This window comes from Pomacea canaliculata, linkage group LG1 (genome assembly GCF_003073045.1).
Source record: "Pomacea canaliculata isolate SZHN2017 linkage group LG1, ASM307304v1, whole genome shotgun sequence".
NCBI lineage: Eukaryota > Metazoa > Mollusca > Gastropoda > Architaenioglossa > Ampullariidae > Pomacea > Pomacea canaliculata.
Genome location: NC_037590.1, coordinates 40,237,197 through 40,261,492, shown reverse-complemented (window position 1 = coordinate 40,261,492; position 24,296 = coordinate 40,237,197). Strand labels below are relative to the sequence as shown.

General features: G+C 36.1%; 3 protein-coding genes across 5 annotated transcripts in view; 1 reads left to right on the top strand and 2 right to left on the bottom strand.

The window, feature by feature from the left end:
- Positions 1-1,091: 1,091 nt before the first annotated feature.
- LOC112574671 (UPF0193 protein EVG1 homolog) lies at positions 1,092-8,178 on the top strand. The gene is made up of 7 exons (XM_025255889.1): positions 1,092-1,203; positions 2,579-2,641; positions 3,854-3,950; positions 5,058-5,143; positions 5,335-5,469; positions 5,741-5,841; positions 6,092-8,178. The coding sequence occupies exons 1-7, from the start codon at positions 1,113-1,115 to the stop codon at positions 6,212-6,214; spliced, it is 696 nt and encodes a 231-aa protein (XP_025111674.1). The 5' UTR covers positions 1,092-1,112; the 3' UTR covers positions 6,215-8,178.
- On the bottom strand, positions 7,188-20,641 carry LOC112574662 (MICAL-like protein 2). Of its 2 annotated transcripts, XM_025255867.1 has the most exons (8): positions 20,323-20,641; positions 19,677-19,791; positions 14,927-15,026; positions 13,451-13,524; positions 13,005-13,119; positions 12,754-12,800; positions 11,801-11,815; positions 7,188-10,835 (listed from the first exon to the last, which is right to left on the bottom strand). In XM_025255867.1, the coding sequence occupies exons 1-8, from the start codon at positions 20,602-20,604 to the stop codon at positions 10,759-10,761; spliced, it is 825 nt and encodes a 274-aa protein (XP_025111652.1). In that variant the 5' UTR covers positions 20,605-20,641; the 3' UTR covers positions 7,188-10,758. The 2 variants fall into 2 exon arrangements, with proteins under 2 accessions (XP_025111652.1, XP_025111660.1); XM_025255875.1 differs by lacking the exon at positions 11,801-11,815.
- Positions 20,621-24,296, bottom strand: part of LOC112574650 — a 13,973-nt gene continuing 10,297 nt past the window's right edge. For both annotated transcript variants that reach the window (XM_025255856.1, XM_025255847.1), the window contains exons 5-6: positions 24,029-24,147; positions 20,621-23,164 (exon numbers count right to left, since the gene is read on the bottom strand). In XM_025255856.1, the coding sequence (XP_025111641.1) occupies positions 22,028-23,164; positions 24,029-24,147 (1,256 nt within the window). In that variant the 3' untranslated portion in view covers positions 20,621-22,027. The remainder of the gene's footprint in view (positions 23,165-24,028; positions 24,148-24,296) is intronic.

The window sequence follows — 24,296 nt, the reverse complement described above, 5'->3', positions numbered from 1 at the left end:
ACTATATGCAGATGCCGCAGCGACCAATAGGACTGGTGACTGTCGCAGCCAAGCAGCACTGGAGACTGTTCCAGAATCCAGTGAGTGTCGTCCGAGTTGTTGCGCCAAAGGTCTGCTGCCAGCCCACACACAACTGGGTGGTGAGGAGGGTCCTTGTCGGCAGTCCTTGTCGGTTGCATTTGCGGTTTTGCGACAATGCACACGATGCTGGAGACAAGGGCCTGTAGGTAAAGATTGGTGATGATTATAGAGCATCGACATAATCGGATCTGTCTGATCACCCCCTCTCCCCTTTACAAAACACATTATAAAACGAGTTTCTACACTCAAATCCACCAGAAACGCTATAATCTATTGCGGAAAAATCACTCTTAAAGATTAATGATAATTCAATGAACACATGAACACTGAAAAAAAACCCAAACTTTTCAAACTAAGTATATATATATATGCTAGCTATATATATGTTGCACCCCAACTTCTTAAATCCTTTCTCTTTACTAGAATACAATAAACAGTAAACTTCGTGACTTCACATATCTTTAAATATGAGTAAATAATTATTTCCTTTGGACATTTATTTCGTCTTCTTGTTTTTTTAAAAAAAATTATTTATTTGTTAATTTAGATGTAGTCTACACGCAGCTATGATAAGCATGCTTTCCTCACTTTTTTTTATCTCTTCTAAATAAAGAATTCTCTCTTTCACACCTACACACACCCACAAAGTAGTGGCATAATTGCCCTGCAACTGCCCTTGCGGATTAATAATGTTGTTTTGTACATCGCCACTGACCTGTATAGTGGATATAAATGTATTGTATACAGATTCACGGCATCAGCTTGTGGTGATGATGCTAAGTACAGTGTAAACAAAACTAGTTTACTGCGTGGCCAGCTACACACGAACATTTTTCAGACCCTGTATCACATGACTGTATAATACAAAAGTAAACAGGAGCATTTTCCCCCTGTTCCTGACAGTCCGTGGTGAGAAGCAAATTATGATCACCACATCCACTAGATACGGGGTCATGGTCATGGAACCGTAGTCTAACCCTGACCTTTCTTTTTCCGGAAATGACGTTCATAGCAGCAGTCAAAGCTTCAAAATGGCGGCTCCTAGGAGCTCGGTTGCGCAGGGTGGATTTTGGAGTACCCCTCAAGTTAAATACAGTAAAGAGACACACGATTTACTTAAAGGTCAGAGACTGTGTATTAAATACTATTTTTATTGTCATAGGTAACAAAAATATCTAAAGATTGAGTTATAATACTGGATCCTTTATAATAACGACTAAAATTAAAAAACTTCTAATAGTACCAATGTTGCATATTACGAAATGTAAACAAGTGTGTGTGTGTGTGTGAAATACATATGTCTTAGGAAATTTTCGAATTGGTTAGTTCCTTTATCATAAAAAGCAATTGCTCGGGCCTTATTTTTTATGTGTATGAGTATTTTTTGAATACATTCATGTTAATTAAATTAAATAACTCTTTCTCCATTTTTCTTAATGAACAAAACAAGGAGACGGATATATGTTCATTAATTAGTGTAATTTTTTAAGTGAACGAAGTTATCTAAAATGGACATATTTAAAAGAAATGAACAGCAAGGGTCCATTCGATCATTGTTGATTATTAGGTAAGATACAATATAACACATTATTTATCCCAGAGGGCAATTTGGGACAGCTCGATATAAAAGCACAAAAAAATACCATAACTTAACCATATCTGCCAAACAGACTCATGCATTCATGTTTCAGACAGCTGCATTCATCTGCACACAGTCACATTCAGAAGTCGCATGGCTGAAACAAGGACAGCCTCAGTCTGTTTGTCCTGCATGCAGGTGCACAGAAGCAACAACCCTATGGGAGTTGAAAAAATTCTCTTGACAGACATGCCTATCATCACAAAGGATTTCAGACATTTTCAGAAGTAAGCAGAGTCTGAAGAACACTCTGGGCTGTCCCGATGATTTTGGAGCAGGTGGATACAACATGATGTAACATGTAAGCTGCTCTTGTCCTTCACCAATAAACTGCTGTAGAAACAGTTACATGAGAAGGACAGCACGCTCTCTGTGTGCAATCTATAAAAAAGCTCATGAAATTGCTGGGAGACAGAGAAAGACTACAGCTTCTGGAGAAAGAAGAGGCACTGCTGAGCCTTTTTCATGACAGCTTGAATGTTTGAATCCCAGAAAAGTCTCCTATTGAAGATGGTGCCCATGTATTTAAAAGCAGGGACAATTTCCACCTCCATGTCCTGGATGATACTAACAGGAGTTGATAGAGAATTTCAACGGAAATCAAGGACAATCTCTTTGGTCTTACATTGAGTTTTAAGAAATTGTTATCGCACTAGGCAATAAATTCATCCACAGCTACGCCATGGGTATCTACTAGCTTGCTAAGAGGAGAGAACAGTGCAGTGTCATCAGAGAATTTGACGAGATATTGACCCTCATGATTACTGTGACAACTGCTGGTATACAGAATAAACTGAAGGTGTTTGTAGTTACATTTAGATTTCAAATTCAATTATACAATTATTAATTTTATTGCAGAAATGATGCGCGAGTCCAAATTGACAAACTTTCAGCAACGACAGGTGGATAGGACTTTAAAAGGTAAGTTTAATGAGAAATTTTGGCGAGATAGGTGTATCTGTCTTCCTGAAAGCTGCATTTTAAATATAAATTGCTTTGCCTAAATATGCATCTAAAACCATTAAAATATATGCTTAGAAACCTTTTTATGTATTGTAAATAGTATTCACGGCTGAAGCATTTTGCAATGGAAGATAGCCAATTATAAGGTATTATACTTTGTACTAGCCTTTTCTGTTTGTAACTGTTCAATTCTTTAAGTCTGTGGTGTATCAATATACTTTGTTATCTTAGTTTACTCCGTTCAACAGCATTGTAATATTCTTTCTCAATAGACTCATTTTATTATCTTATAATATTATTGTACTTTTGGGCTTACTGTTCTTTTTTTCTGATGTAAGTTGTCTGGATATTTTGTGTTAATGGGATCTTCTTTGTCTTCAAATACTCAGACAATAACTCCAGAGGCCCTGATAAAGTCTGCTGTACACTGCAGGGTTCTGAAAATCTTTTCCTTTTATCGGTGTACTGGCCGACCATGCCTCTACTCTTACTTTCTGGTCAGTTGGATAGTCTTGCAGGAAGTTGGCCACTGTTACTGGGGTACTCTTGGGACTACAAAATGTGAAAATTGCCGAACATGTGAATCTGTCATGACCCATTCTCAATCTTCTGTCACAGGACTTCAAAGACAGAATATAAGATGATGTCTTTGTTGTGAATCTTTTCTCAGACCATTTGAGCTGCAGTCATAGATTTTTGGCTTCGGCCTTATAGTATGTGCAGCACTTACTTGTTGGAAATACTCTTTGGAGTGTTTTTCCATCCCTGAGCTGGACTCCACCTCTTCTGTATCTGGTGGCCTCTTCTATTGATTCATCTGTGCATATATATCCTTAAAGGATCTAAAGACAATTTTGAGATATTTTTAATCTCCGTCTCTAAAAGATCTGCAGTGAGAAACACATCCAGCATTTTTTAAATGTTTCATTTATGACGGAATCTAACAGCCAAATTAACTCAGTTTTTTAAATTTTTATAGAGTTATCTACATTTTGTACATTGTGTGTGGAGGTATCCCCTCATATTTGCATAGTAAAATTACATTTTATGTTTATGAACATTGTATGTGCATGTGTATGTGGATGTATTAGTACATGAATATTTATTTGTGCCTATGTGCTTGCATGTTAATACAATTGATAGACTTGATTTGTGCTATTTCCATTTAAGATGGGGGTCAGCTGCCACTGCAATTACCTCCAACCTCAAGCATCCGACGAGCAAAGCCTCCAAAACTGGTGACTTCTAGTACTATCTTAAACCCAAGGTAATGTCTTCTGACCATGACTAAATATGACTAGGGACCAAGTTTTTTTAATAGAAACTGAAAAATATCTATAATGAATTTATATAAGTGTAACCAGGATACAACAATATGACACTAACTTTATCATCTCTTTAGAGAAAGGCTTTGATGAGGCGCTCACTATAACTCAAATCAGTATAAGTTAAAGGACAAACACAATATATAAACTATATTCAGGCACAAAAGATTGCATGTAGCATTCACATTTTGCTTTCACATACTTCCTGGATGTTCTTATTGAAGCTGCTGTAGCCATTTCAACACCTGTTAAAAAGTGTAATAGGCAATAAAATATTTTGTGATCGGTATTTTGTAAGAGCATAGAAATACAGTCAAAATTGCCAGAGCCATTATTAGTTTTTATCTAATGCACGGTTCATTATCCATAATCATCTTTCTTGTACACAAGACTCAGTTGCTACAGCTTCATTCCTACTACTTGACCACATACATTGTCTACACACTCCAGGACACTATATATTACTCTTGACACTCAGTTTTTCAAACCTCCAGACCATGGAATATGTGAAAACAGCTTTTACTGAAACAATAAAAACCCTGCAAAATAACTTCCAGTTCCTTTAAAGTCTGCAACCATTTTATATCTTGGCCTTCAATAAATATTGCCTGTTTGGAGGTCCTTGTTGGTGATCTATCTTGGCACAGTAGGGAGTATCCAAACATCTACACAATCAGGACCATTCAGTTTCATTAAGGGGTTTAAAGAATGTTCAAGTTGCCATTTAGGAAGTTAGCCTGTATGCTAAACCACAATCAGTGATTATTAACTGTAATATTATTTAACATGCATTGTTCAGCAAAATATTAGTTCCACTCTTATGATGCCATTTTCTTAGCAATGTACATAAGAGATTACTGTGGTGAAGGGGCTGAAGACGGCACGATTGAGTATTAATTAAGTTTATGGCAGTATTCTTGGAGGGTTGGAAGATCATTGTTGCAAATTATTTATCAGAAGTAAATGCTTTTTTTGAAGAACGAAACAAAACTGGAGTTTGTCTTTAGTCATGACTAATGTAGCGTATAGCAACTTGGCTTTGTGGTCAGGAACTATTCAGGAGGCATCAGAAGCCGTGAAACCATGGAGGCACAAGGAGCATTCAAAAAGTCAGATTATGTGCCGCCACGTTACAGTAAGGAATGTTTTCGTGTGTTTGAAAATAAATCATTTTCCTCAAGTCCTTATGGAGAAGATTGTAACAATTTATCACTTTTTGAAAGGCTTCAGTTAATAATATTACAGATGAATAACTGGTATGTTCTGTAGGTTACATTTGAAAAGTTTCCCCTTGCTCTAAATATCTTGCCATGTATGCTGTTTCAGACACACGGTCTGCACGAGAAAAGGAAAAGCTTGCAAACATTATGGCTTATGGGGAAGACGTACCAAACATACCAATGGAGCGTGTTCGCAAACGTTTGGAATCTCCTCCCCCTGAGCCTGATCGTTTTGACGAGCGTAAGTGCCTATTGCCAGAAAGGTTTGGGTGTCTCTTGCATTTTATACATTTCTAAATGTCTTACATTGGGGAGAATTAGAAATGAATGTAGAGATATTTAAGGCATTTTATCTTTGGCATACAGGAAAAGCAGTTATGCTTAAGGTTTATATGTGATGGTGGACCAGTGGGTAAGAATAAGAGACAATTTTAGTTAGAACTCAAAGCTAAATCATGCTGGAAATGTTTTCCTCCTGCATATTCTTGTGACGTTCAAAAAAATGTTTACAGTACAACAAGAAATTGAGGAAAGACAAAAGTTTCTATCTGAGATGGAAAGTCTTGGTCGGGGGGAAAAGTATCGCAACATTATTGCAACAGAAATCTCACAGGTATGGCTGATTTTGAAACTTGCGTCTGTAAAAGTGCTCATCTTGGTTATTTTTAAGAATGTCATGACAATTGTTTAAAAAAAAAAAAAAAGAATGTTGAGGTTAATAAATACTGATGGGAAGCAAAATTGAGAATAAATAAAATAGTTTTAATATCCTACTACTCTAAGCCACTATTATTTTTGTAACTTAGAGAAGAGAAAGTATATAAATATCACAGCGTTATCAATCAGTAAATTTCTACTTTCAGAAAATTCGTGAAATGGAAATAATTGACAAGAAGCGGTCAAAAGAGTTGGAGGATATTCTAAAAATGCAGAATAAAGAATCTCAAAGCAGCGGCATTCCACATGCAACTGTCATGATACAATGAATTTTTTTTGTTCTCTAAACACACAAGACGTTTTGTCTAAGCCTAATAGTTTTATTTCCACTCATCGTGTTTTTGACCATTTGATGCAAAAAATAATATATTCCCATGTCTGGACCAAGTACATCTAGTGCATTTTGGGGGCTTTAGTGAACGAAACTGACAATACTGCAGTTACCTGTCGTGACATTATTCACCTTTAGAGAACAATAGCTTTTAATTTCAGTTATCAAATGTGAGTACAGTCACCTATTATGGAGTAGGGACTAGATTTTTTTGTGGTTATCTGTTCTTACTCAGAATCTTACATGTAATTTGTTTTGTGGATATATATGTAAATGATTTTTTTAATTTTTGGCTAGTCAAAGGAAATCCATTTATGTAGACTTTGATCATTACAAAATAAATCCAGTCACCATTGAGTGGTTTAGTGATCTTCAGTTTAGATGCTGCTGCTATTTGACTTTTGCATGCTGTTTTCACTTCTTAAAGGATGGAAGTTGATGATTTAAAGATTACTAGAAATGCACAGGGTAAATCTGTTTCTTCAGTATAGGATATCAGCTAGCTGAGGGGTTAGAACACTCAACTATGAACCCAAATACCAGTTTAACGAGTGCATATACATTTTGCTTACTTTGTTTAACAAGGTTCAAGCCTAACACTAAACTATGCTTGAAACTTCAGGCATTGTGGATTTTAGGACACTGGATTTGTTACAAGCAGACATACCTCTTTTTCATTCTCAAATTTTTTACAAATCAGTTCAATGATCCTACCATTGTATTTCCTGTTTCCAACAAATTCTGAGACTTAGGTAACTGTATTTTTGGGAGACTGATCAGTCTTTTCTATGCACATGCATGTACAAGTGTATACAAAAGCAATCTGCTTTGTGAACCCTCTTTGAGAGTGCTGTAGACTACACATACTCACTTTCTCAAACATTTGACACACAAAAGCACGTTCCAAGAGATTTCAAATTCACAGATTTTCAGTATCATTTTTAAGATGCTCACAATTCGAAAATCAGGTAGATCAAATTAAAATGATCACTTTTTGATTTGCAACAAAATGTTTTAGCACAAAAGTTTTAACACAGCAAAGTGACTCCAAAATACAAAATAGTAAATAACACAGCAACATTAAAATTCATAAGCAGAGATGGAGAAAGCACACTTAATAAGAATGTTATTATGTTAAGCAATGCTGGATTGCCGAATGCTGCACAGACTTTGTCACTAGAAATAGTAAATGCAATCAGTGGTTGTACCTAAGCAAACAACTTATTAAAATCAGCCACATGCACATAGCTGCAGAAGTGCAAGTACACACCTGTATCCATAAGTCCTTTGTGTTACTCAGGAAAATCCCTTGCACATGAAAAACATCATTTGTGGTCTTGAACTGTTATTAAACAACTTACAAAGTTTTTGTTTTACATCTACAATTCAAGAAAGCAGAAATCTGAGGACTCCATTGTGTAAATCTCATGTGCTTTAAAGAAATATCCCACAAAAACATTCTTGTTTAAGCACATCTACCAAGGATAATGTATCATTTTTGTGCAATGTATAATTAAAAATTTTAAACCCTGTCACACACACTGCTGATAAGATCTCAACCATGTCACCAGAAAAGAGTAAACATGTTTCTTGCACATACAAATGCATTTTAATGCGTATATGTACATAAACATACCAATACTACCATTTGCTCATATGTGCACACACACATATGCATATTGGGATTTCAACACAATTTTACTTGGAAATTCTCAGTTTACATGAAACTGAAAGTAGGCACAAAAGTGAATTTGATACTATATGGGACAGAAAGGACGGAAAGAAATGCATGTAAGCAAATGTGAGCTAGAAAGAAAGATGTCTTTGGTAGCAACAAAATAAACCCACAAGCCATATGCTAAGCCAAATACAAGTTCCTGCCAAAAAAAAAAAAAGAAAAAACCAGAAGTGTACCATTCTTTATACAGCAGAAGTATCTAGGCTTTCCGAGATACCTGCTCGCCATTTCTATTTTATGCATACACTTGTATGCTTATACATGCACAAAAATACTCAAAAGACTGCAGACCATCATGTTCTTATTATAAAATGACATTTAAATAGAAACATTTAAAAATCCTCTCCCTCTACGCTCGTATGCTTCTATCAAATATTCAATGAAACCTTTTCAAGTAGTAAGTAGGCTATCCTGATGATGAATGATTTTTCACGCGTCTGATTTTTAGAAGTAAACAGGCATCAGTGTCATTTTCTAAACGTTCCGTTACAATAATGAAGCCTGTTATTTACAAACTTCTTTAAAAATAACCTGACTTCCTTCAAAGAGGCAATCATATTTTCACAGCCTTATGTCTTCATGCCAGTCTGTTCTTTTGATGGCATGCTAGCACCTGTACTGACTGAAATCTGTACTGTACCTATACTGACTGGGTTACAAAGCCATAAGGGATGCAAACTACTTTAAAGTTTTATGCAATGTATGGCGTCTTGCACAGAATGTCTCTTTAAAAGTATGGGGTATGCATGAAGATATCCTGTAGGGGTATGCAGAAACATAAATAAGCACATGCAATTATGAAAATAAGCACTTTTATGGGTGTACTTATGCATACGGGGTACCCGGCAACATATTTTCATCCTTAGGGGGTACAGTCATGAAAAAGGTTGAGAATCTCTGCTGCACAGTGCTATCATTTACTATCTACCTTACCAACTTACTGATTACAGAGAAGCAACTACATCACCTTGCATACCAGAAAGTGAAGGTCTGTTGATAAAATTCTAAATCAACACAGAACTGGATCATGATAATGATTAAGCAATCTAAAGAGTGGTAAAAGATATTGTGATTTATATTCTGTTGTCCAATGTCTCTGAGATGGGTGGTTACAATAATGAAATCCACGAAACCCAAATTTTAAAGGGTCAGCATTAAACATTTATCCCCTTTAGATAGCGTAGCATTTTTTTTGCAAACATGTTTCTAAATTTATCACCGCAGAATGCTTTCTCATGGAGTTAGCTGGATGGATAACTGCTTCCTCAATAAAGACACAACAAATGGGACACTGACAAATCAGCTCCTGTGTACAAGCTTACAGCAATTGACTGAGCATAAAAATGGACATGTTTTTTTTGCAAATCTGTAATGTTTGGTCTGAAATAAACAATTTTCAAATTCTAACAAATAAAATATGGCTATTGGTAATTTTTCTTCATATGGACAAAATGGCAGAAAAACTAGGTCAACAACAAAACACAAACTGAACAAAGCACAGAAGGTGATTAACAACTATAAAAGAAAACTAAATCTTATAAACTAGTATTGGCAAGAACATTAATGAGATAGGGAAATATAACTGTATAAATCTTTTTTATGAAAAAGCTTTAAATCACGAAAGGTAGCGTCAGCTCTTGCAGACAGCTTCACAAATAATGTCTGCGATATGTATTTAACTGTGGAAGACATTAGATTGAAAGTTTTAAGAAATGCTATGTTCTATTAAACACAATGAAGAACCCCTTGATCATGACATCCACCTCTAAGAAAATTTGATACGAGCATAAAATGATACAACTGCCCAATTCTCAACTTTCAGGGTAAATAAAATAGGTGGTTTTTTTTATAGTGCAATTATTGTTAAATAAATGAATACATGTTCAGGAAAAAGTTGAAAAAGTAACAACACGGAAACGCTTAGCTGAAGAAGAATGCATATGGTTAAGCAACTTCTGAAAGACATGTTTGTGGACCAGAATTTCATCTCTATGTATATACATATGCACATAAAAAAAATATTTTGAATATGTGAGGCTTTGAGAAAGGCACCTTCATACTTGCACATGAGGTATTCGATGCCGAGATCAAACAAGAGTTTAATGTTTTGCATTCCATCTGTCCTAGTGGGCTAAAACAACAATAGTGAACAAACCTGTATGCAAACAGGTGTATTCATTTTGAAAACCATTAGCCTCAATTCTGCTCTCTATAAATAAGCCTGAAATTGTATGCAACAAATGTGTCAGAGAATACAATCTGTGGAATGACCTCTGGACAAAATCTACAGAAATGAAATCTTTACCATATTATTGCAGAAAATATAACCACTACAACTTTAGAACAACTCTTGGTACCAACTTCTGAAATTAGCAGTGTGTGAGCATGGGTGAGTGAGTGAGAGAGAGAAATACATAGTTTTCATTTTTTTCATTACAATTTTTTATTCAGAACTCCATTTCTTGTAATGTGTACAAAGCTTTTTAAAATATACAATTACAGTATGAATAGGAACTGAAAACGAGCAGACCCAAAAGGTAAAATGTTTATATCCAAAGTTCTGAAAGGCACAAAAAGAGATTCTTTGGGTGTGATATTATTTTTCAATATCATTTTTAAAGTAATTGCCCACGGGACTGGTGAGACCATCTAAAGGAGCAGCCAAAAAGAGGCGGAATATGTGGCACACATTAGATAACTTTCTGGAATGTGGACAGGAAATGTCCATCAATCAACATGCTTGTTCAGGTGTAGAAGGTTGAAGTAAAAACCTTCTTTCCCTTGTCATTCGTAACAGTTCCTGCTGTCGTCTTAGAAAACCCTGCAGCATAAGATGCAAACAGAAGCGTTGTAGTGTTAAAAGCATGTAGTATCTGATGACATTGTTTTAAGATTTATATCTAAGAAATTAAATGCATGTACATGTCAATATAAATTACAAAATCTAATAAACTGCACAATGCTTATACAATCAAATATATATAAATAAAAATATATACTTCTACAACTTAGACTGCCCATCTCCTACAGCCTACTCAAACTTTCAAAAGAATAAAATCATTCAAACATTTAATAATACTTGTGAGAAATGCAAAAGTTGCTGAAAGTGCTATAAAATTTCATTTTGGAATGAATCAAAAATCAGCTGCACAAGAGCTTTTATTTATTTCAAGTCAGAAGCATTTTTCCATGATTCATATACATGCATATAATACACTGTTTAAAGAAAATCATGCGTAGGTAACGTCACTTTAGTGGCTTTAAAACAGCACATACTGCTTTTATTAGTGCAACCACACAAACATGCAAAATGCTGCATCATCTAAAATATTTAATCAAGCACTTAATGGAACATAAATGCAAAACAATGCTTCAAAAATATGGGCCACATATTTAGAACAAGTAACCTGTAAAACTGATATAACCAGCATTAGGACGGTAAACCAGAGATATGGTACAGATTTTAACACACACATAACAAAGAGGTATGAAGAAAAACAGTGTGACAGCAAAAGGGATTGGCTGTTCATGCTGCAAGAACAGGTAAATCTCAATTAGCCAATCACCAGCTGTCTGAATAGATCACAACATACCTTGTGACAATTAAAAGACATTACACAACAAGCCTGGACACAACATGGAGTTAGTCGCCATTCTTATTGTTTGCTTTGCATTCTTGGCTGTACAAAGCATGCAATACATGATAATGCACATCTCTGTTGCACAATGGTCATTACTATAGGTCTGAGGAGACAACAAATGCTTAAAGCAGTAATTTAATCTCACCAAGTCCAGTCCAAGCTATTTTAAAATAAATAATAATAAAAGAACTTAGTAAATGTGTGCATCTAGTTTTTTTTTCTCTATATTTTATAACATTATGACAACTGCCATAAACATTTATAAATTATCATGCTTGTGAAGCAAAATCTATTCCTGTTTTTTTCTCTAGTTGTGCATTAAAAAGAATGTCACTTGGATCTATCGTTCTGCTGTCTTCGGATTGTCTTTCTTTAACAGCCTATCTGTTCAAACTGTTCTCAATGATTAATAAACTTCAAGGTATATCTAAACAAGAATTATTTGCTAAAGTGGTGAAATAGTAGGTTTGCTTTCACATAAACTGTCTTTTTACAGAAAATGCTGAAAGCACTAACAGTGAATCAAACGCTAATGATTTGGGTGAAATTTAAAAAAAAAAGGAATCACATATACTGCAGTCTTCGGTCAGCTTGTCACATATGATGAGAAGGCTGACTTAATGAGTCAAAATTTTAATGTGAATGGGGTTATAAAGGCATTTCTTCAGTTTTTCAATGGTGTAAAATACCATACACAAAACCTTTGCCAGCAATACTGGAAATTGTTTTTTTAAGTTGCCGGAATTAATGTGCAAAACACCAACCCAAATGAGGCTACCAAAATATAATAGATTAAATAAAGCACACTGTTAACTGTTTTCCCACTTACTTCAGAAACTACAAGGGACTGAAAATGAATCATGGTTCTCTAGTATGGTTTGCTGTTAATGTTTGCTTTTGGGTAAATCTCTTGTCAACATTTTAAAAGCTTAAAAATTAGAAGCATTGAAATAAAATTCTGTGAAAATAGCTTATCAAGATCCTGTACAAGGTATTGACAGCAACAGTCTCAGACTCATCACATGCTTATTTACATCATTGTCTGGAATGTTTGGATGATATACAACATGGCCCACTCAAGCTTGTAACAAATCTCACCTTTTGATTCCATCAGCTGTGCCACATTGCGGTCCTCTTCTTCATATCTGCAGGTGAAAGAGAAACCATCAAATGACTGCAGCTAAAATTCTCTTTTCCTTTGTCAGAGGTTACAAATGTGAACATTTTCACAAATGTGAACGAAGAAAGAGATTACACGAAGAACAAAATCAACCCTGAACAGCAAAGTAACATACAGCAGAAATGAGAAGGTAGCAGAAAGGGATGATGCATAAGAGTAAAATGCTGACCTAAGCCTGTCCTCATCTATGCTGTCAACAATACAGTTGCGCTGGTTGACGATTTCTAGCTTGCGTTGAATCAAGTACTCTTCCTCCTCTTTTTCCTCAAAGGATTTTTCAGCATCTACAGAAGAATTAAAAAAAATTCCATCACCTGAGAGGAACACCCCCCCCCCTTTAAATTCCATACTGTTGCAAACACAGTATCTGCTTAAACAAGATTGTTCTATCACATTAATCATACTCTCCACATAAGTCACACCTGCTCAAAAATGTTGTGTCAAGCAAAAGCAGGTTAACAAATTCTCTGGTAAAAACTGTTGACTTCACAGAGGGTCTGCTAATCAGTTCAAACAGAACACGAAATAAATGATGGATTGGTTTGTGAAATTCTTTATCTAAAAACTAAAACTGTGAAAAAGAACTCTATTATAGACATTTGCATAAATTTTTACCTTCTTTGCCAAGAAGGTAATGCAACTGAGAATCAATCTGAACTTGCTCATCTTCGAGTGTCTGCTCTCTTGACCTATGATATACATAAATAAAATATATAAACATTAAGCACAAAGTAGGAAAGTGTTGATACCTTTTTTTCCTATACAGTTATCTTAACTCTACCTGCCTAAAAAAAAAAAAAAAGCAACAGATATACAAGCAAGACAAACATATCCCATTTATTTCTTGTAAATGATTGCCAATCCCAACCCCCTCTCTTAGATGTCTGTCAGCTATCACTAGGCTTGTAATCATCTAGTCTAAAAAGGAGGAAATCCAATAAGCAAGAACTGGGCATTTGTACATTCAAATCACTTAGAACTACAGGATCCCATAAAACATACAGAAAAAAATGTAAAATGCATATAACTAAAATGATGTTGGATAAGAGAATATCCTCATTCAAAATACTTTGAAAATCTCAAGGAAACTTAAAAAATGTAGATTAAATTAATCAGATCTACAGTTTTTTCTTCTATTTACTGAAATGACATGCTCCACTAATCTCCACCAGCAGTCTTAGCTTTGCAATTTGCCAGACTACTGATTTTTAGTTTTCTTTCATTCCTCTTATCCTTGTCTAACCTAAATATTTTCTCTTTTATTGAGCTCTAATGGGCAGATAATTTAAGGCATGTCTCAGCCTTTGTTGTTTATAGTACATTTTTTTAACATTGTATTTTAGAGACTGTGTGCAACTTTTTCACATATCAAAATAATTGTGATCACTCTTATCAAAACATTAATCTTCATTGATTTAACTTTGATTAACTCAAATGCTTTCTCAGTTCATCATATTCTGTCCTTTAACTGTATTGCTCGACTTGAGCAACATGGTGGGTTTCTCAAATGACATGACTTTTCTTTGTTCTGAAGGGGAAAATTCCATCTGCTACCCCTCCCTAACCCCCACCAAACTACATTCTGTCAACTCCCTTCCACCTGCAAACTCTTTGTGCCTTCTGTTCACTGGCCTTTGCCTGAATGAAGAATGGGATTGTGGGCACCAGAGCACCCTTGGTTGGTCTCTAGAACTTAGTTAACCTTTAGCAACCTTTCTCATGATATCGCCCTTCACTTTTTTCCCTCAAGTATTATATATATAATTTGGGCGGTTTTTCCAAAGGTGGTGAATTACAAGTCCCAAAAAATACAATTATCATCATAGCCCAGTGTGCATTCTCATATTAAAAGTTAGTAACATATACAGATTTATCCTACAAAACTGCAGAGTACTATGCATCAGAATTCCCTAAGAAGCACCTTTCAGTTTACGAACAAGTGAAATGTTACAAGAAGGAAACTGGAAAAACTGGAAGCTTTATCAGTAGATTTAAACAAAGAGGAAATAATCATACAAACTGAAAGCATGATGGCTAAATTCTCTGTAGAGTTTGTTATAAAGAAAGCTAAACAAGAAAACTTCAACTCACTGATAGACTAAGTCTGCTTCTTTCCGCACAAGTTCATTCTTCTTTGTTACAAGCTTGAACCACTCCATCAACATCTCATCTTCGTCCTCCGCAGTGGTTACTGCAATTTTATACCTCAAATTACCCATACTAAATGCCACATTCTTCATTTTAAATGACATAACATATACACCTGCAGTAACACATTAATAGCAAAAGCATTTAAAATACAAATCTTTCAAATCTTAACAGCAATAGGATAAAATTTAAAACATGCATCACTGTAATGCACAAATATGTTGAAATAATGACAACAAAATAATACCCGATAGTTTGTTATTAACATTACAAGAATGCTAAAGCAATGAGTATCTACAGCACAGTATATATGCCTTTGTTCAAGAAAGTTCGAAAGCAATGTGATGGGATCACTAAAACAATTTAAGATGTGCATCATAAACACAATTCTTAAAAACATATTACACAGCTTAATCATAATTTCAATGGCTTCTTCTCTTTTTATGTGAAAGAACTAAACTAGTATACTAAGGCAGGTGGGTGGGTCGGTGCAATTTTGTTTTGTCAAACCAGCAACCGACTTACCCAGGGGTGGTGTGTACATGTGTGCATATGCATCATGTGCATACATGTTAAACTGTAGGATGGAACAAAACTTGCATAAGAGAAATCAAACAGAATTACTTTTATGATTCCCTCAGTTGTGGCAATAACTAGAAATATTCTAAGGCATCGCTCCATAGTCCATCAATAAACTAAAACATCAGTGCCATAAGCATGCTATATCGCTGTTAAGGCTCCCTGATGCCAGTTATTGCAAGTTTTACCTTAAGAGTGAAAATGCATGTTGAAAACTAATTTTTAAAATAGGAAACTTTTACTTTTACTTATGGTGATAACCTTATTTTGTGAGGCACTACAAAGTTTTGTTTATTGCTCGTAATCTCTCAGCATGAAAAAAAATTCAGCTAAGTTTAAAGTGGAAGTGTACATTTCACGATTAGGATAATTTGGTGCATGACTTCATAGCCTTTTGCATTAGTACATACTTAATACATACTTGTACAAGTAAAGTGAACCTAAAGCGGCGGGCACACGAGAAGCCAAAAGCACGAAACTTTTCCGAAGCAACCCTGCTTTTCTTACTTGCCGTGTGACCAACACTGCAAGCTATCCCCAAAGCGGCTTCGTAAGCCTGCTTGGTTTTAGCTTGCGGCCTGCTTCGCGCTTTAGAACCTGTTCTACTTTTCCACGCGTTTCCACATGGCTGTGAAAGCAACAGGGCCTCTGGCGAACCTCAGCGAGGACCAGACGTTCATTTGATCGAATTAATTAACTCCCATAGTGAGCTATGCGACTCGAGACGGCCTAAATATACGCACAAACAATTTAAGACCGAAACGGCGTTCGTGTGTGTGACCAGCGGCCCACCCCAAGCCGGCTTATCAAGCAGCCCGCTAGCAGGCTCGGAAAAGCGCTGCTTCGAAAGCCAAGCTTGCGAAGCCGCTTTTGGCTTCTCGTGTGTCCGCACCTTAACAGTAATATCTTTTAAAAATAAATGACAGCAGGAATTTCAAAATGGGATGTTTAGTATTAATAATACTACAAATGAGCGTTTAACCTCACAACTTAAACTTATCTGGTATTTTATATTCCAAACAGTCACTATGTCCTCTAGCACCACAAACTGTCAATGGATTTATTAAAAAAATTCAAAACCCATAATGCAAAATCAAAGACTACCAAGATTTCATAAAGACTTCTCATCCTGGTAAAGAAATGTCGCAGAAGAAAACAAAATTCACAAAGGCACCAACAACAAAGGGTGAGTGACGGCCATTAAAATAATTTTTACAAAGCATCAGATCTGGTAAAAATAGCATCCATCAAACATGGCCATCTTTTTCCTCTCAGCAGTATCAAATGGCAGTGAGTTGATTTAAACTATTTCCACAGCATGAAAAGATCAATGAAACAGCATCTAAGAGCCAAATCATGGGAGAGAAAACTGGCCATAGGTGGATTCTGAAGTACAGCACAATAATATGGCTGTTCAAAAATGTGAAGTTTACATGGCCTAAAACTGTATTTTTTTTTTTTGATGACTTACACAGCAAGCCAGCCTAACTGAATGTGAGCTTGACACAGACGAGTAGACAGGAAAAAGCGCAGAAGAGGCAAAGCACACTGAAGCAAGTTACTGCTCTGGATGGACTTTTAAAAACTCATTCTAACATTATAACACACAATAGTGAACATCCTATGGAATTTGCTATAAGGCTTGTGGATAACTAAACTAATGGGGGAAAGTTGACCAGCACATGGAAGGCATGCATAGGGAGGGACCTCAAATAGGCAACACACAGGAGGCTGATGATGAAAACTAGATGAAATGTTACCCAAGTGAAATGAATGCACTGGACTTGTATGTTGGACGGCTATCTGCAAGGTTAGAAGAGATCAGAGCACATGTTATCAATAATCAGGGTCGGGGGTCAGCAAGTTCACTAGTCAGTACAGATAAGCTGCACATTTCAAAATGTTGGCAATAATGAGGCAGTTGGTAATGTTAGTGCATTTATCTATGCTAATTCACGTGTGATATATAACACACCCTAATACACACATGAAAAAAAGGCTGAACACACTGGCAGGAATGCATGTATACAACTCTAAAACATAATGTAAATGAAAATGCTTATTTAAAACAAGAAACCCTAATTTTGGTTCCAATATGGATTTGCTTTTCACTATTCTCACAACACTTAAACCCATTACTTTGTTTGCTTTCTATCCTTCAATATAAACACACACAAGTACACATTCTGCACAGTCATATACATACACACCCTCATCTATCCAGGTGGAGTAAAGAGAATCATAAAAATCCCAGCCTTCCTACAAACCTGTAGGACAATTCAGTTACCCATACGACATCCAATTTTAATTGATATTTGTTAAATTTTTAAAACCTGACACATGTAATGCTTGTTAAGTCACATCCTTTCATAAGCAACCTGTAAGGTGAAATCTGACAAGCAGCCTTCACACCAAATGAACAAAGACCATTCAAAAAAGCCCATGCAGCTATCAGTATTGACACAACAGAAAGTAGCGCATTTCTCTGCAGGGATGACATTTTCCAGCAAACATGAAACTAATTAGGTAGGGAGCGGGATATGTGTATACAAAATTAATCAGGTCTAGTGTGTTCCTAAATGGCTTAATTTCCTGAATTTGAAAAATTCCACTTTAACACTTTTGGAAAGGTTGATTCCCTTTAAAGGCCACAAGAAATCAGTTTTCTGACTGGACTGGTCCCCACAGTACCCAGGACCATAGCAACAACAGGCAATGTTAGCTTCATAAAAAACGATAATCCCCCAAACATGAAGTCACTGATGACTATAAAGAATCACAACAAAGCCAAACAACCACAGAAGTGCAATCAGTGGAAGACTGTGCACATAAGCTAAAATGTTAAAATAAAATTGAAGATTAGTAAAAAAAATCCAGTATGCCACTTTTATGTTCTGTGATGATCAATAACAGAATATCATTTAACTTTTAAACTGCAGATCTTAATTTGTTCCACACAGCAGATATAGTGATAGCCACAGTATGACATAAACTGAAATCACGTCCATTTATGGGGTTAAAAAATCTTCTTATCAAAATATCTTTAGATTAAATAGTCCAGGCAATATGCCATGCTTTGTTTAGCTTTGACTGTTAATTTCATCAAGCAATAATAAAATGGTGAATAATAAATATTCCTTTTGCCTTAATTTTTTTTTACAAACTACCAAGATAAAGTATTTTTTATTGTTACATGGCCATGATAAGAATGAAGGTTCTTTGTTACAGGTTGTTTAATTTTTTTTTTAGTTTTACTTCTTTCTAGCAATTTAAATTTTGTCAGCTGAAAACAAAGTTTTTCCAGTCATCATTTGGGTAAATCTCTCAGATTAGCAGTTAAGAACTGATTATAACCTGTACAATATAATTTACAAGCAATGAAAGGTCTGGCATTCTCAATTAAAGCTTGAATTCCCAAAAGTGTGTAACTTCTCTCTTGACTCAGTTTCATTAAAAAATGTGATGTAGTGAAGCAATCAAATGGAAAAAAACAAAATGAAAAGTGAAAAAAGATTTAAGCAAAACTGTTAAAAAACTGTGCAAAATTTATCCAAATTAGGACTTTCAGTTGCTTAAAAAAAAAAAATATTATAATGGGGAAAAATGTATACTGAAGGTGAGGTCTAGTTATTCATGCAACATATAAAATGAGATATACTTCAAGACATTTCAGCAAGAAATGAAATCTAAATCAAACCACTCCTTGACTCTGAGCAACTATGAAGAAGAAAAACAAGATGCCCACACGATTCTATGCAAGAAAACTTTATAAAAGAAAACTTAAAAAAGTTTCCCCAGAACAAAAACCAACAATACCGCTTAACAAAATTATTTCACTAATCATCACCTTCCTATTTTAGTCTGTAGATTCTGGAAACAGAGCATACAGTGCCTGTTGAAAAGTAGAACATTTCCTGCTTCGTAAGCTTAGTTTGCTGGCAAATGTTTAGCCTTTACTATCAAAGCAAAGGTCTGATAAATAAGAACAATTCAAAATAAATCCTTTTAAAAATTAAACAAACATATAATTTTGTAAAACAAATGATAAAACTTAAAATGCAGCTGTCACAATATTGAAACACAGATGTTGCATAATGTGGGAAAAAGTTCATACCACTGCGGATTGAGTCCTCAAGGTCACGTCCTTTCAGCTCCAACTCGCTGAGTTTGCCATCAATCTCCAACAGCTGTTGGTGCAGTTCAATGGCCGACAGGTGGGTTGGTGTTATCTGCAGACAGTCCAATAACTACATTTATTTATTTGTGAAGTCATCATGTTCTTCACAAAGCATTCCCAAGAATCAGAGTCATTAGGAAGTAGGGATATAACATTCAACTAAGAAATTTCTACAAATTTTGAGATAAATATCAGCAATATCATTCAGGCAACTTGAAACCATAAAATATGCACAAAGTTCAAAATAAATCTGATTATTTATGTAGTGCCATTTCCCAAGCTAAAATTCATTTGCAAAACATCCCCACACACATGCAAAGGCTATGAATACACATTAACAGGCATCAAATGCATCTTACAATCATTCCACTAAGACAAACGCAGTCTCTCACAACACACACACAAATACATACTTGAATATACCCACACACTTTACCTTTTGCAAAATTTGAAACAAATGATATACACACAAAGACAAGAAAAGTTTAACACAGGTAAAAGGATGCTAATTTCAGTTCATCACATCACATCTCTCCTTCCAACATTCCCATTCTTTCTCAAACAAAACTTGAGAAAATGCTACCTTGGGTGGTGGAGGCCTTTGTGGAGGTGTATGTTGTTCCTTTGTAGGTGATTTAAGTGAAACACCAAAGTCAAACTTTACGTCAACTGAAACCTTTTTTCGAGGACCATATGCTGCAGCCTGCAGATGACCTGGGCCATCTGCTGTCTTAACATCACTAACAGGAATCTTTTTTCGAAGAAAGACAACTTCAGTATCTGGCTCTTGGCCCAGAAGCTGCCTCATGGGATCCAAAGAATTCATATCAGATTTCTTTTCTTCCTTTTCTTTGGCATCAAGCATAGCCCAAGTCCTTTCAGGTTTGGGTGGCGGCAACCTGTTTTTATCTGGGATAGCTTTGATTATCGTTATGTTGGTTTCTTGTTTCTTTTTCTCATTTTTACTTTGTTTTTCCTCTGAACCTGGCTTGCTTGAATCTGGGACAGTTTTTATTACATCTTTAGTCTTCTCTTCTCTTTTTGAACCCTGCCACCGGCACACTCATTTCGGTTTGTTGGGTGCTGCCTCTCTGGTCAGAGAGTGTCTGTTTCTGGGTAGACACCACCACAGATGAATCCTTTTTAGCCCCATGGCTGTTCTCATGACCAGTCTCTGTGTCATCACCAACACCAGCTGATTTCTTAGTCTCTGGGTCAACAAAGCCACCATCACGCACAGCTGCCATTCTGCGTTCTGCCTCCAGCTGCCATGACGGCTTGCTGGAGCTGCTGCCTGCCTCCACAGCCAGATTACTAGCAGATTTGGATAGTTCCTTGCTATTTAGCATGTTTGTGCCACGCAATTTGACTTTCATGAAAGGTGGGGGTTTTGCAGACTCTGTTTTGATGGCAAGCATCTTGGATGAACCATGTACATCAAGAACATCTGCAGCTGACTTTGGTCTGTCTTTTCTTCCCACAGTGTCTTTCATTTTCTGTGTACTAATACTTTCAGCTTCAGCAAATTTTTGCTTGGTTGCTAGTAGATGATACTAAAGACTCTAGTGACTTTTCCCTTGATTGGGGAGTTCCTTTATCTAAAAGAGGTTTCGATTCACTGTTGATTACAATCTTTGGCATTTTTGATTTCTCTGTGGCAGTGTGTTTTTTATCACTAGCGTCTGCATCTTCAATAGCAATGGATTTTTTGTCCATTTTCTTGTCATGTGGCTTATTGAAAATTGTCTTTGGATCAGAAGCTTCAGTTTTGTTTGTCACAGTCTTAGATCCTACAAAAGTCTTAGAATTTTTCTCTGTGAGCAAGGAATTGCTTGGTTTATATTCAAAAAGTGACTGAGTGTTAGACACTGAAGTAGACTTTGACTGGTCTGGGCTTTTATTCGCACCACTTGTTGAAGTTGAGGTAGTGGTGTTGAATGTGTTGCGGACATTAGCTAGTGATTTTTTTAGGTCAAAAAGAACATTTTGATTTTTTTTATCTGTGTCAGCAGTCACTGTAATGGGACCCACTGACTTCTCTGAGGAGACTTTAGCAGTAGTGTTGGTTATCGTTTCTATTTCCATGGGTTTTTCTCTGCTAATGTTAGATTTTGAGGAAGAGGACGATGTGGTTATTGTTATGCTTGAAACTGAGGAATGCGAAGATGTTGTGGCAGTATGTGGTTGTGAAGATGACACAGTTTGAGGTGTAGTTGGTGTGGCAGCAGTAGATGCTCTTGATAAGAAAACATCTCCAGGTGTTTGCTTTTCACTCTGTGCATTTGATTTTACTGGTGTGTGCACATGATTTGGCCTCTGCTGAGATATGGCCTCTTGCCTTGAAGATGCAATCTGGTTAGACAAGTGGGAAGATGGGACAGATGGGGGAGCCGAGGCAGGCAAAGGGGGAGGGACTGAAGAGTCTGATGAAAAGGGTTTTGCAGGGGAAAGGACTTTTCAGAGAAAGTAGTTTTTCCAGCATTGGAACTTAATCTTGGGGAAGGCTTTGGGGTGGAGGATGAAGGGAGGTTTTGCTTGACTGGTTCATCAAAGTCCATTTTCTCCTCTTTCCTGGAGTCTAATCTTTTCTTATACCGAGGCCTAGCAACAGGGTTAGCTTTACCAATAGCTTTTGTAGCTGTGGGTGCTAGAGTGGGCTTAGTGTCACTCTTGAGGTCACTACTTTTGGTTTCAGAAATGTTTCTGCTTCCCTCCATGGTGGTTGTGGGCCTAGAGTGAGCAGTCTCACTGCTAGCATCAACAGGAGTCTGAAGAATCAAAGGAAGCTGTCTTTTTGATGGCTTTATTTCGTTGACTTCTTCCTTAGACTTCATGTTATTGATATACTTTTCAATAGTCCTTGCCTCATTGGGTTGGCTCACTGTGAGTGTTGTATCTCCATGCAAAGCATCATTCACATGTGAGTCTTTACTTGATATACCATGAAGTTCATCTTTTTTTGGTGTGCTCCTGGCATGGATACCATGAAGAGCACCTTTCAAATCTACACTGTTAGCACTCTTGGTCTTTTCTGTTTCTTGGTTTCCACCCTGATGCCCATCAGAAAACAAATGTTTCTGCACCTGAGATTTCTTTGACTCAGTCTTGTTCGCAGCATTCTGATTTTGTGAAAGAGAGGTGTCCTGGACTGTGAAAGTTCTTGACAACTCATTGGACTTTGGTGGTACCTCCTTGTTGGCAGCACGCACTGATGGGGTTTTGACTTCATGAAGTGAAGGTGAAAGGAAAGGTGAACGTGAAAACACCTTGCCAGTGGGCGACAGGTCGCTGTGCCTGTAGCACGAGCGGTGGTACAGTTGGCCTCCCTCAACATGCCGCTCAAGTAGATAGACTTTATTACCACAGATGCTGCACTTGTCTCCCACACTTGATGATTTAGCTTTTGTAACTTCTCCAGTTGTAGTCTGTCAATGGATGAAAATAGAAATCCAGCTTGTGTAAGTCCAGGCATTATAAAAGTAAATATACTGAGAAATAGTGTTATTATGGTAAATTATTGAAAGTTGTCTTAAGAAAATGTAAGTAGAGAACACAAACATGAGAGGCTATTACTACATATTTTTCAATGCATGAGAGGGGTCTAGGACATGTCTGTGCAGCTTCAATTATATGAAATGGGATTTGGAAAAAAGGTACTTAAACAAGATTGACTATGATACTTTTCATGAGACTGGTAGGCTGTGATGTTTTAAATCCCAAAGACAAGGTAATTATGCCAACCAAACCAATAACAATGAAACATTCTCTGGACAGTATAAATAAACAGGAACATTTTTAGATGTAAGGTGCTCCATATGCTGAAGGCATACATAAACAGGAATAATGAGAGGAATAATACCCAAAAATTCCTGCCTCCTTTAGAGCCATATAAAATGTAATAAAGTTGTTAATGATTAGTATATAAAAGACATACTAATTACAGGCATCGCTGTTTTGTTTTGGGGCAACAGCTCCAATATACATTTAAGGTCATTTATATCATTAAAGTGCACCATGTAGTTGGGTTAATTATGAATTATTCTAAAAACAGATAGCTAGAGAGCAATTTAACATTTCTGTGAGATTTCTTAAAAACCTTCCAAGAGATATACACCCATAAGCTCAAAATAATTATGACATATTAATTAATGATCTTAACTATGGGATGAATTAGCAATAAATACAATTTTATTGCATTCTTCACCTTCACCTTGGATAATAAAAAGATGTGGAAATTAATGTCTGGTACTTACTACATCTTTTAATAAAAACTATTGCATTATACTTACATCTCTGTTATGTGTGATTTTCTTAGTCTCTGGCTCTGTTAGAGGTTCTGCTTTCTGATGTCTCTTGATGCCAGCTGAAGCTGCAGCATTTACTTTTCCTTTTACGCCTGGACCACCCACTTTTCACAAACAAGAATTCATCAGAAAATAAGCAACATAAGAATAAATAACACTTACATCTGATAGAAAAACACCATCATAGCAGAGCAGCTGGTATGCTCTCTTTATGTGTATACACATGTAAGAAAGACAAGTAGCAGACTGCGCG